Genomic DNA, 14,632 nt, shown 5'->3' on the forward strand with positions numbered 1-14,632 from the left:
ACCTACACCTCCTCCCTGATACACTCTCACGGCTTCAACTACCATCTCTATGCCGATGACACGCAAATCTCTCTCTACCCCTCGCCTCACCCCCTCAGTCTCCACCCGAATCACTAACCTACTGAACGACATATCGGATTGGATGTCACTCCACTTCCTCAAATTAAGCCTTTCCAAAACAGAGCTCCTAGTTTTCCCCCCAGCCCACACACTCCCCCCTCCGACTTCTCCATTACGACCAACAATGCCAGCATCAGTCCCAACCCGCAAGCCAGAGTACTAGGAGTCTTCCTGGACTCCAATCTGTCTTTCCAGCCCCAGGTCCAATCACTGAAACTCATGTAGACTCTACCCCCGCAACACCTCCAAAATACGTCCTTTCCTAACCCCGGAAACTACTAAGCAACTCATTCACTCCCTTATCATATCACGACTTGACTACTGTAACTACCTCCTCACCGGCTGACCTCACCACAGGCTATCCCCACTTCAGTCTATCCTGAATACTGCGGCCAGACTCATCTACCTTACTAACCACTCCGTATCTGCCACCCCCCTCTGCTAATCCCTCCACTGGCTTCCGATTGCCCAATGGATAAAATTCAAAATGCTAATATTGACGTACAAAGCTATTCATAACACTGCCCCAAACTACATCACCGACCTGATATCCAAATACCACCCAAAACGTACTCTCCGCTCCTCGCAAGACCTCCTACTCTCCAGTCTCCTGGTTTCCTCCTCCCATGCTCGGCTCCAGGACTTCCCTCATCCTCTGGAACTCCCTACCCCAATCCATCAGACTATCACCTACCCTCCTCTTCTTTAGGCACACCCTGAAAACCCATCTCTTCAGGGAAGCCTACCCCACCCTCAGCTAATTGCCAATCTCCTCCACTCTTCCTACCACTCCATCCCCCACAGCTATTTCCTCCTGTACCACTATTCCCTCCCTCCTAGATTGTAAGCTCCAAGGAGCAGGGCCCTCGAACCCCTCGTGTATCAAATTGTATTGTTACTGTACTGTCTCGTGTACGGTCTCCCACTGTAATGTACAGCACTGAGCAAACTGTTGGCGCTGTATAAATACTGTATAATAATCACCTTTTCTCATCAGCAGTTGGAGCAGTCTTGTGACTTTTATCAGTGTCCAGTAGACCACTGGGTAAAGCTTGTAGGAGGAGTACTCTCCCCTGATTGTCTTATGAGGCTGCATTACCCCTGACCCCCTGTCTGGACAGTGCCGATTGTCCATGTGCTGATCACATGCACCCTCCCAAGAAAAAAAAAAAACTCTCTAGAAGTGAGCATGTGCAGCTTGCCCCCAAGGCTCTCTTCTATCAGGAGATGAGTCAGGGACACTGGAAGAAGAGGAGGAACAGAGAAGTCAACATCCAACATCCTTTTTACACAATGCAGAGTATTAACCCCTTAAGTACCACAGTGAGTATAACAAGCATGCTTTACTGATTGATTTTACTGTTTTGAGTTCATGGTTTTTAAAGTTTTTTTGTTACAAAGCTTAATTCTTTATACACACACATAGGCAATTGGTGACATTTTCCTAGATTTCTCCTCTCCACCTAAACAAAGAATCCTGAGTGGGGCTCAAGGGCTGATTTCTACAGTTGTGTGAGTGGTCTCTTAAAAAGGGACACTAAACAGTATCCTTATTCTTCAAAAATACTCTATTACTCATCCACTACTTAAAGAGCCTGTAATTTTTTTCATGAAATTGTGTTTTTCTGATTCCTTATGACATCCTCTGTGAGCTCCTGAACCTCTCCTTTACCCTTCTCACTTCAATTTGTTTGAAGCGAGCAGTGCAGATTTAAAAAGTTAATATACACTTCTACACTGCCGCTGTATAATGTAACATGTCAGGAATTAATGAAGACCTCTAAAACGTTACTGAGATTACTTGCACTAATGACATACATTGGGTTTGGCAAGTGGTGTTTCACCAGAGAAAAATGTATATAATGTTATTTTGATCTAAATAAAAAACTTCCTATCGAGTAACAATGCTTTTTGTAGTCTGAATACATCTGTTCCTTATTCATGTATGCAAACAATTAAAAACGTGTTATATAAAACGAATACAATCCAAGAATGTACAGGCAATACCTACATTAGCATTTAGCTTTTACTTTTCATCTGATAATCAGAAGCAATCTGAAGAAAGTTCTAATAAATGTTATTTTTATAGGAATGCTGCTACATTCACATCTGTGGAGACTGGAAACTTCTCTGTGACGCACACAGGAGTCAGACATTCTTTACATTAGAGAACAGAGTGAGTCAATGAAGAGGCTGTGACGTATCCAGACAGATTTTCCCTCTTCAGTTTGGCAGATCAGTGGAACAGGGTTAGAGAGGTGTAAAAATCCTATTGTGTATATTTTATATAGCATAAACCAAATGCACATTAACAAGACCTTACAAAACAAAGAAGTACCTTTAAGAAGCAAAACACATATAAAAAAACAAAACAAAAAAAAAAAAACCACAAGTACACCATAAAGGTAGTTATAGAATTTACTGGGTCACATCTAAACCAATGCAAGTTTTATAATACATGATTAAACTTTATACAATCCCAGACAGCCACGACAATTATGACACTAAATAAGGCCTTTATATGTATCCACAGTGTTATCCATTCACAATTTGTACTACATATCATTAAACTGCAGTTGCATTCATTATTGAATCTTGAAGCCAACCTAAACTGAAGGACAAGCAACTTAAAGAAAAAAAATTGTTTATATAAAACAAAAATTAAAAAGTATTTTGTAAACTAAAGTGAAAAAATATTTCCAAAAATTTGCAGAATCATGCAGTTTGTCTGCAAAAAAAAAAAACAAAACAAAAAACAAAGTTTTGTTAAGGTCAACATAAGAGTCAGCGAGGTCTATAGACCGCTGTCTTGTACTGGAACAAGGTTTCAAATTAACATTTGAAATGCTCTGTACCAGTAACTGAGCTGACTGGCCAGTTAGTGGTATTATAGTGGTACTAGAACTTGAAGAGCATTAACCAAACCTACACATATTGTAGCAATGCTCTGTTAAATTGATATTCAGTGATAAAACTAAATTGGTAAAATAAACCACTTCTAGCTTTGCAAGAGACAGAAACCTTGGCAAGTTATATAATCTAAAAGGAAGAAAAAAAAAAAAAAAAAAAGGAAAAGAAAACAAGGGCCCACTTTGGAATATGTGGAATCCAGCCCAGTGTGTCCAAAGGGGCTGCCTGAAAACCCCCACTGACTTTAATGAAAGATTTTGGCCAAGGAAGCTTGTTCTGTCAGTTTAGAGTCCAGCATGTCGTTGCTCAGCAACAGAAAACAAAGATTTAATATTCCCTTTTTAGCGCATGTACAAAGAAGTAAAGAACAGCAGCAGCTACAGACCCAGTGGCGTTAGGCTGTACCTTTTTGCAAAACTGTCAATTTCCTTTTAAGAAAATATTGTTTGGATGACATTTCAAAATATGTACACCAGTAAAAAGTGCATTCATACTACTGTACATGGAAACTCCCCCATCAAAATCTGGCTGGATCAAGTCATTTGGGTGGACATAGTGGTTTATGGTTCAGTGTATGAAATCACAGCTTCTAGTTCAGAACCTTAAACATTTCAGTGCTTTGTGAAGCTGCAGTTTTGCTGTGCTTCTTAGGTTGCAATAATCCCAGAGAAGCTAAAAAGGAAATAGTTAAATGTGTTTGGCAACAATATTCTGCTCACTTGATGTGTTTTGTATTCCATAAGAATTAATTGATCACATAAGGTTTGATCATTTTTTTTTCTCAGAAAGCCCATATGCATCAGAAGCCGATATATGAGTGTCTGGGTCTCTGTGCACATGAGAAACAAGAACTATCCTTGTGAATAATAAAAGGGGACTTTCACAATCAGTTTGTTGCCATTTAATCACACTGCTCATCTTAGATACAGTACTTATGGATGCGCCATGCTGATATGATGAGCTTCTTTTTTTCAAGAGCTCTTTTAACAAAAGAAACACAAAAAAAAAAAAAAAAAAGAAAAAAATTTACACAGATGTAGGTAAAGGACAAAAGCCTGACAGCAGATTAATTTCCACATTTTAATACTGGTATAAAAACCTTCATTACCAATGTTAAAAGGGACAGTACATCCAGTGACATTTTCCTGTTATGTTGTACTCCTATTTGACTGCCACTACAGGTATATTTTTTATTTTATGCTTGGGACTGTCAGTAAAATTATCTAGGTGTACACCACATGCAAATTTCATATACAGAGCTTTCGTGATACCATGCAATAGTATTAAGACTTGTGACGGCAATGTACACCTGAATGAGTGGTGCTAAAGGTTCCCTATGTGATAGCTGAAAATCGGTAAAGGGACACTTGCCACTGTAAACCCATTTTGCTGGCTAAAGTACCATTTTAATCTGCTCTAATTCTATTGTAAATGTCTGACATAATGAAGAACGTGCAGGCTATAAACCAGCAGTGAAAAGAACCTGAGGTATCTGCTGGTTTTGTATATAGCGGAGCTTCCCTTTAAATTGCCTTCAAATTAGTACCAATGTCATCTAGGATGCTTGAATTCTGCGACATGTTTTATAACCTCTAAAATATTTGCATACACCTTTGCTTGATAAGTGACAGCACAGAAGAGATCTTGACTGTAATACTGTACAGGAGATTGAAACAAATTATATAGGAAAATGTTCTAGACATGCTATCCCCTTAAACAAATCATTACCTGTACATCTGTTAAGGCGACCAACATAATTTGCAAAACAGACCTTCAGGTTTGTATAGGACCTTTCTATGGCTCACAGTCCAGCAAAACAAAAGAGAAACATGATCAGTTAAACTCTCTGGTGGCCAGCGAGAGCTGCTATGCACTGCTGTGAAAGTCGGCGCAAACCTTCCTTGCCGCAGGGAGAGATTGTTTTGACCGAGTAGTACTTTACAAATTTACAAGCTCTTGTGTGACAAACTGTTTTAACCTTTCAAGGTATTGTCCATACAGTTCCACATCATTGTGTCCAGCTCCTTCCACCCAAAGGGGTTCCACCGGCCTTTGACAACGCTCGAACAGTGCCAGTCCATGGGAAAAGTCAATAACTTCATCTTCTGTGCCATGAATGATCAGCACAGGAGATGTTATCTTGGAGATTTTATCAATGCTGTAAGGAAACAAAAGGTGCATTACATTATCAGCTATGGCAAATAATACATTACTGAAAAATCACCAAACTAGCCTCTGGCAATTACTACACTAGATTATTTTGTTTCCTCCCCCCATTGTACGTGCCATTCTAAAATGGTGTACAGACTGCCAACATGCATGCTAAGCTCCATGACAAATAAATGCTGAGCATACCATTAGTCCCAAAGGGGAAGTATGTGGTTGTGCATGCAGAAACAAACACTGCACCCTGCAGTATATACATATACTTGTGGCAAATTTGCAATGCAAACTTAAAAAACCAAGGAGAAAGCAATTATAAACTGCACTTGAATACTCTACGTCAGTGTTTTTTGTAAACTTGCAACTTCTTAGAAAGCCGTTCCTTTGATACAACCGTCCGGGTTCACATACGGTACATCGCATGTGATTCGCACAGGAACCACACCGCATTCCTGTGCAAATCACATGCGATTTGTGTGCGGTGCGAATGGAGCCATACATTTTGTATGGCTCTAAGCGCACCACACCCAAAAAGGTGCAGGACCCTTTTTTTGGTCTGCACTAGAATCAGATCGCATGAGTATTCACACCCATGCGATCCGATTCTGCACATCGCACCGTGTTTTGTGGACCGATTTCGGGGTGTTAACATACACATCCACAGCAGTTCACATGAACGGGGTGCAATCTGACGCAGTGCGGAATTCGTACAGAAACCGCTGCGAATTCCACACTACATCAGTGTGAACCCAGGCTTAGTCAACCTGACATACAACCCCCAAGTGCAACCCACCTTCTCAACCCAACAATCTATCCTTTGGACCTGCCTGGCCAGCAAAAAAACATCCTTGTAGTGCACATGCCTGTTTCACCCGCAATCATTCCCATTGGGAAGTGGTACTGTACTCTGCTGCAGGTCCTCATGGGTATGATTTACCCATAGGAATGAATGGTACACATGCACTCCAAGAAAGACTAGATAGGGATGTTTTTTGCTGGCAAAGCTGAAGAGAAGCATAGAAAATATAGCTGAATAGAGGAAGGTGACAAGCATTCCACCAGGTAGGCAGCACTCAGAGGGGTGGGAAGGAATGAATTAAAGGAAACCAGACATAAGGTAATGTGTTCTTAAAATAAGCGTGAAAATTTAGCAACATTAAAGTGGAATTCCAGGTAATTATTTATTTTATTAATTTCAGAGGTGGTGAAGGGTTGTGATAAGGAGTCTAGTTGTTCTGTGGAGATCTTAGGAAGTTGGAGTGATTCCAGAAATGTATTGATTTGGTTATCAGTAGGAGGTGTAAATTCTTGAGAGTTTTTTTATGTTATATAGTGTTGCATAGTATCTACTAAAAGCATTGGCTATATCTAGTGGATTTATAAGTTTTCCCTTAGATGGGTCTTTTAGATATGCAATTTTTGATTTGGATTGATATCGCTTAAATTGTTTTGCTAAATGTGGTCCTGCTTTATTTGCTTGCGTGTATGATATAAATTTAAATTTTTTTATCATAAAGTCATATTGCTCCATGAGTTGAAGCCTTAGTTTCTCTCGTAGAGAGTGTAGCTGAGATAAAATCATTTGGTCTGGGTTTTGTTTGTGTTGCGATTCCAGGAGTTTAATTTGTGATAATATGTCTGTAATTGTTTTAGCTTTCCTTTTTTTTTTTCGTAAGCACCTAATTTGATGAGTACTCCTCTCATGTATGCCTTGTGTGCATTCCACAGAACAAAATCATCGACCTCTGTATTGTTATTGATATGGAAATAGGAGAGTAATTCCTTCTCCATTTGAGATTTATAATGTTGGTTTGTAATTAGGGTTGAGTTTAGTCTCCATACAGAGAGGTTGTTAGTGTATGGTGTTGTAAACATTTCTGATGTGAGCGGGGCATGGTCTGACCATGTGATGGAGCCAATTTCGGTTCTAGATATTTGCTGTAAAGATCTTTTATCTGTTAAAAATAAATCAATCCGTGAGTATGAATTTTGGGAGTGAGAGAAGTTTGTAGTCTTTTTCGTCACCATGGAGACATCTCCATGTATCATATAGATCTTCTGATTCTATAAATGATGTTAGAGTATGTGATTGTCTGCGTAGTTTGTTAGTGGAGTCTAGGTTTGTATCTATTACCTCATTAAAATCTCCGCAAATGATTAAAGCTCCTTGTCTTAGTAGTTTAATTTTGTATGAGAAGCTTTGGAAGAAGGTTTTATGTCCTTTGGTGCATATACATTTACCAGTGTCATTAAGAAATTGTCGATATGTGCAACTAAGATAATATATCTACCTTGTGGGTCTGAGAATATTGATTGAATTTGTATAGCTATTGTGTCTTTTATTGCAATCATTACTCCTTTGTTTTTTTTATTAGCATTTGCAAAATAGTATTGTGTGAATTTCCTATGTTTGCATGTAGGTGGGTTAATTTTTTTAAAATGTGTTTCTTGTACACACAGTATATCACATCTGGTTTTTAAAGATTCTCTCCATAGAGATGTGCATTTGTAAGGGCTATTAAGTCCCTTAAAACATTAAAGGACATTATGATGACCATTTTTGGGTTTTATATAATTTCTCTAAAGTAGCTAGTATTGTAGTTATAAGTTGTAGGTACCAAGCACAGCACTGATCATCCCTCCCCATGCTCTGAAGGGTATCTGGTTTTTGAGATGTATTCTTTAATAGAAATGTTATCTGAATATGAAGATAAGGAGAATGTAATAAGCATAGTAAGAATATAAAAAAGAGTAAGAAGCGTAAGAAAACATCAACAAACCAAAAACTTCTATGAGTGTGCATAGCAGACTCATTATCTGGTGGAGTGTGTAGTATACCTGAGAAGTATAGCGGCTAACTCTTCCCTGCTAATGCGGAAGTAGGCACTGAGACATCCCAATAGGAAAAAGATAAGAGACCAAAAGTCCCAGTGTTCAGGTTGCCGGGATTGTAACCCAGTCTGCGGATATTTTGGTGTGCGTTTCTTTACACATATATTGCGGCTCTGCTGGTATAGCGATATTCCATGATGCCAGAATTTTTATCCTATCATCAGGAGTCAGAATTGGGATTAATTTCCCTTGAAAGTTGGCTAAGATTTTTGTGGGATATCCCCACTGATATCTTATTTTATGGGTTATTAGAGCTGACGTGATGCGTTTGAATTCTTTGTGTTTTTGTGCGGTATAGGCTGATATGTCCAAAAATATAGCAAATTTTTCATATGGAGCTGGAAGTGTTTTAAGTTTTCTCATAGCTATCATGAGTGCTTCCTTAGCATGAAAAAAAATGTATTCTGGCAAGAATGTCTCTAGGGACGGTATCTGGCAGATGTTTAGGTTTCATCAGTCTATGGGCTCTATCAATAATGAGCTCCGATTGTGACATGTTTGGTAGAAGTGTTTTCAGTAGTCTCCCCAGGTAGATAGATAACTCTGGTGGAGTGACTGATTCAGGGATCCCTCCGATTTTAACGTTATTCCTCCTTGTGCGGTCTTCCAAGTCAGCCATTTTTTCTTTAATTTTTATGATTTCTTGTTATTGTGTCTCATAAGCATCTATCAAGGAATTGCGTGCTACAACACATTCCTGAATTTTCCTTGCAGCTGCATCTGTATGTTTTTCAATTTGGGCGACTTGTGTTTGAATAAAATGTACAGATTTTTGAAGATCAGATTGTATGTCTTTATGAAGGGACAATAGCATCTGTTTCATGTAATGTGAATGCAAGAACTTCCTGCGCTAGAAATGGGGCCCTATTCACCAAGCTGCTGACACAATACTCCTTACCAACATGAGTGAATACATATAAATATAAGGTGCAGCGCTATACCTAAGTGCACTAAATAAATAAATATAAAGTGCAAAGTAACTTTTCAAAGTGCTCTAAATATTACCACAAGGTACTATACTTTATGTGCAAAAATACTGTGCAACCCGTGTATTACAAAAGAATACAAATAACGTGCAATTAGTGACAAACCAAATCACTGCAACATTTGTTATACATATTAATGAATCCAAATAGTTTTTATAAAATAAATAAAAAAGTGTCCAAATGCAACAAAAACACTTTTCAATCTTCATGCATGTGTCACACGTGTCCACACTGTGTAAATCCAAACTTTAGCCGTGATGGCCCCTCACCTCCTTGTCACGACTCCCTGAGGAAGTCACGTGTTACCGTGACGCAACGCGTCGGTACGCGAGGATGATTCTGGGAGCGCGGTGACGTCATTTCCGGCGTGGTGGCCATATTTGAAATCCCTCTATTGAAATACCCATGCAGGAGATTCATAGCATGGGGGATTGAAGGCTTATGAGGAGATGAACATAAATGTGAGTGGGCAATTTTATTTTACATTTACTACACAAATTAAAACAGGATTACACTATGTGAGTCTCTTTTGTGTCTGTATATGAATCGTGGAGGAGACTGCTGAGAGAGTATAAGAGGCGGGTGAGGTCCTGGTGAGCTACTAAAAAGTGGTATCCTGTTTTAAGCGAGCTGACCCTGTGGGGTCGTGACAAGGAGGTGAGGGGCCATCACGGCTAAAGTTTGGATTTACACAGTGTGGACACGTGTGACACATGCACGAAGATTGAAAAGTGTTTATGTTGCATTTGGACACTTTTTTATTTATTTATTTTATAAAAACTATTTATTTGGATTCATTAATATGTATAACAAATGTTGCAGTGATTTGGTTTGTCACTAATTGCACTTTATTTGTATTCTTTTGTAATACACGGGTTGCACAGTATTTTTGCACATAAAGTATAGTACCTTGTGGTAATATTTAGAGCACTTTGAAAAGTTACTTTGCACTTTATATTTATTTATTTAGTGCACTTAGGTATAGCGCTGCACCTTATATTTATATGTTTCATGTAATGGCTGTGACAGGGGAGTCTGAAGCTGGCAGCTCTGCCATTAAATGTATTGCTTCAGTCAGATCTGTTGTTTCAGCAGAAGTGTGAATTGTTTTCTTTTTACTTACAGGAGCCTTTGTACACGGTGATAGGAGAGGAGATGAAGCTGGTCTCTTGCTCTTTTCTTTCACTGGTGACAGAGGATCAGCTATATCTGTATCAGAGGCTGATGAGGATAATGATGCATCTTCCTGTTGCAGCTCTGACAGTTCCTGTGTGTTAGAGCCGGCGCCATCTTGCCTGTCTGCTGTGTGAGGCTGTGAGAAGAACTTTGAGTTTCTTCGGTCCTTTAGTGATTTTCTTCCCCTTTGTCATCGCGGGTGGTAAGTGTTACTGGTCTGAGGTCTGTTGCTGTTTATGTCACGGCTATCTCTGATGCCTGATGTCGTTTCGGGTTGCTATTACAGCAGGGTTTGTGAGGAGCTCCTGTCTCAGGCAGCCATCTTCCTGTGCAGCTCATGGGGCCCGTGTCCTTGCCCAAACTAAAAAAAAAGCCTATGAAAAAAGGTACCAGGGGCATCTCATGGGGCCCCCTACTGACACAGTGCCCAAGTTTCCAAATGGTCAGTCCGCCCCTTGTTCAGACTGAAGTTCAGGGTATCAGACTTAACTTGTAAAAACATTGGTGTTCTATTGTGACAATCTGGAGTGTGCCCTGATGTCACAAAAGTGCCCCTGCTGATTTAATAAAATTGTGAATGCTGCAAAGTTTCATTATGTCCCAACTATTCTGCAAACTCCCACCAAGAAAAGCAGTCTTTGCTGAATGAAAGAAAGCAGAACATATAAATGTTACTGTTAACAGGGATGGGTAGGTCTCAGGAATAGTCAATGAGCTCTTTAAATAAGATTAGCGGTCACATTTGCCTGGAAAAAACATCCATCAGGAGCAAGGTTAAAAGAAATAAAAGTTACTTACTTGGGGAATGCATCAAAACAGTAAGTTTTCTTGGTATCAGGAAAAGCTACCCTCATCCCAGAGGTAAGGGGAGAATGTAGAATCACAGCAGCACTTTCATATCTAGCAGCCAGATCCACAGATGGGACAGTTCCTATACTCTGGCCATAGATGATCACATGCTCTGGGCGTATACCATACCTAAAAAGAACACATTGTATTTTATTTTGCTAGCAGCTTGGAAATAATGCTGTAAAGAGCACTGAAACATTTTTTTTAAAACACTCTGCAAAATTGCAAATAAAGCCATGAAATGCATACGAACAGCATGGCCTCATAACTCAGATCTTCAGACTTTAAAATACTGAAGCTGGTGGAGCTTGAGGCTCCTTTTCCAAAAGTTCCTCTGTCTCCTTATCACCTGATATAATATGCCTGAGAATTACACAGTTCAGGATACAAAATATACACAAATAAGTCAGAGTAGGCCATTCTTTATCAACTGTATGTATCCAAAAAAAAAAAAACTGCACCATAGCAGAATCTTCCATACTTTTATATACTTTGTAAGAACATCAGGGTAAAATCCATACAGAACAGCTAACGCATTTCAACCTTATTGGTCTTACCGACCGCTATAACTAAGGCTGATAAGAGTGAAATGCATTAGCAGGTCTGCATGTATGGATTTTAACCATTTTTTTTCTAATTTTTATTTAAAAGATCCTGAGGTGCTGCCGACATTTTTGTAAAAAACATTATTGGACAGCCTACAGGTACACGAGTCCGAGAACCAGTGTCTCTCATCCAGCTGATTAAAGTGTTACTAAACCCACAAAAGGTCAAATCAATCTATATATGCAGTAAAGCATGTTTGTTATACTCACTAGGGAACCTAAGGGGTTAATCCTCTACATTGTATAACAACTGTTTAATCCTGACTTCTCTGATCCTCCCCTTCTTCCAGTGTCCCCCTCTTATCTTCTGATAAGACATATCGTGTGGAGTCACTCTGCATGTGCTCAGTTTGGTGTGTATTGCTGGAGAGGTTTTTTTTCCCCTTGGGAGAGTACATGTGATCAGCACAGGGTTAATCAGCATTGTCCAGACAGAGGTCAGGGGTTCTGCATTCTCCTAGAGCAGAATGAAAACTCCTCCTACAAGCTTTAACCAGTGCTCTGCTGGACACTGATAGAAGTCACAAGACTGCTCTAACTGATGAGAAAAGGTATTAGCAGTTTAGCTTAGCTCTTTGGATAATCCATTTTGCTTTGGGAACACTTGGTCATTTATCAAATGTTTATTTGTATCTGTATAAAATACAGATATTAAATATCAGTATAGAAAAATATAAACCAAATTAAGACTGACCCCCAAACCATTCCCCAGATTAATGGATTGATTTTATTGTGGCACAGTTTGCTGGATAGCATGAAAGGATAAGTTCACCTTTGTAACATGTTCCCCTATAGCCAAAGCCACTCCCGCCGGCCCCCTCCCTCTGACAGATCGTACAGGGAGAAGTTTCCCTGTACTGTCAGATTTAAAAACAGCGTGGCCATGCAGGTCTCCGCCCACACGGCCTTGTCACTCATTTAGTGTTCTGTGAATGACTGCCTACAAGTCCTGACAGCCTTAGTGGCTGTGGGCTTGTAGTTTTCAATGAACTGCAATGGTGCTGTGGAGCGGTGTGGTAGTTCATTGAAACTTCCTGTCCGTATATATCTGCTTGCTTGTATATCCCATACTGCAAACAGATATTCTGACAGCAGAGACCTGCATGGTATCAGTGATCTACTGATCGCTGGTGCAATATTTTACAGGCTCCTTTGGACAAAAATAATAAATTCATATTTTTTTTACCTGCATAAAATCATGCATTTAGTATTTCTGTCCAAAAGGTGAGCTTTAATAGCTTGATGATTGTCCTCATCTGGTTGCTTGGAGTAATTGTTTTAATTCCGGATGTCACTAATTGATGCAGCTGCACAAAAACACTTTAAAACAGAGTAGCTGAAAATTCTTTACTTTTATCTCCATCCGGAGAAGAATAGTGGTGGAGTCATGTGTATCAAATAACACAAGCTATGCATGTGCTTAGCTCTACTAATAGAAAATGCTCTAATAGCTTAATTAGGAAAACAATATGACTTTAGGAAGCTGAATGAATAACTTCGGTCCTTTGGGGGCTTTGTTCCTGTTTTGGTTTAATAGAGAATGTTTAAACCGCTGTCCATTTTGCCACTGGATGAGGAAAGCCGAGAGTGCCATGGTCAAGGAGAAAATAGCACTTAACTAATAAATAATAATGGGGTGAGGGGCTGGGTTTGGTGGGGAGAGGGAGAATGTCTGCTTCTGATCGCCTAGGCAATCTGATAATGTTGAGATACCTGCTCCCCCACCCTCCCCAAAAGTGCCATTACTGAAAGAGGAGCGGGGGGGAGGCCTTAAAAGGAGAATCTTTCCCTTTGAGTGGAGCTCTGCTTAAAGCTGTACGGAAATTTGACCGGTTTTGCCATCTGTGTTCCCTGTCTTGTACATAAAATATCACCAAAATGAGGGAAACCCCCTCCTCATATGCTTTCTGTGATAGTGTCTGTGGTCACCAAGATAAGCAGAGAGAGTAAATCTCCCTGGTAGAGAGACAGACAGCATTACAAACCTGACAGAGGTCTTAACCACTTACCCCCCTTCCTGACCAGGTCATTTTTTGCATTACGTCGCTGTGTTACTTTAACTGACAATTGCGCGGTCATGCAACGCTGCACCCAAATAAAATTTATGTCCTTTTTCCCCCCAAGAATTGAGCTTTCTTTCGGTGGTATTTGATCGCCTGAACAGTTTTTATACAAAAAAAAAAAAGACCGACAATTGAGAAAAAAAACAAAACCAAAAACAATATTTTGGACCTTTTGCTATTAAACATGTCCAGCTAAAAAAAAAATTAAAAAAGTCAAATTTCGTCATAAATTTACGCCAAAATGTATTCTGTGACGTCTTTGCTAAAAAAAAAAAATTAGAATACGTGTAAATTAATGTAAGTTTACGTGAAAGTTGTAGCGTTTACAAATGGCAGTATAGATACTGGGATTTTTTTTTCTACTAGTAATGGCGGCGATCAGTGACTTTTAGCGATACTGCGGCAGACATTCTGACACTGGGGAAAACTGGCTGTGTCATTGATATCCCCAGTGACACCAAAACAGTAATCAGTGCTATATATTAAAAAAAAAAAAAAAAAAAAAAAAAAAAAAAAAAAGCACTGATACTGTACTAATGGCACTGCGCAGGAAGGGGTTAATATAAGGGGAGATCGAGGGGTTAATATGAGGGGCAAATGATTAACTGTGTAGGGAGTGTTTTACTAGGGGGCGGGGGGTGTGCTTCACTGTAAGCACACTGCTCTGGATGGCTGTCCACAGCCATGCAGTGCAGTGTGCCCGAGCCGACAGGGAGGAAGACTTTTAGTAAGCAAAACAGTCTTCCTCCTCGTTGGAGATGCTCGGTAATTACCGGCCGGGACCCGGTGATCGATAGCTGCGGCAGGCAGCGCGAGTAGGGGCGAGCGCCCCCTACCCAGACATACAAAAACACGTTTATATACGGTA

General features: G+C 39.8%; 1 protein-coding gene across 1 annotated transcript in view; it reads right to left on the bottom strand.

Annotated features, from left to right (window-relative positions):
* Window positions 1-2,524: 2,524 nt before the first annotated feature.
* ABHD17B (abhydrolase domain containing 17B, depalmitoylase) overlaps window positions 2,525-14,632 on the bottom strand; it is a 68,787-nt gene continuing 56,679 nt past the window's right edge. The window contains exons 3-4 of the mRNA XM_089691065.1: window positions 11,046-11,225; window positions 2,525-5,188 (exon numbers count right to left, since the gene is read on the bottom strand). Coding sequence (XP_089547191.1) covers window positions 4,969-5,188; window positions 11,046-11,225 — 400 coding nt within the window. The 3' untranslated portion in view covers window positions 2,525-4,968. The remainder of the gene's footprint in view (window positions 5,189-11,045; window positions 11,226-14,632) is intronic.

Source organism: Staurois parvus, unplaced genomic scaffold (genome assembly GCF_062004578.1).
Source record: "Staurois parvus isolate SC_StPar_1 unplaced genomic scaffold, SC_StPar_1.0 ptg000549l, whole genome shotgun sequence".
Lineage (NCBI taxonomy): Eukaryota > Metazoa > Chordata > Amphibia > Anura > Ranidae > Staurois > Staurois parvus.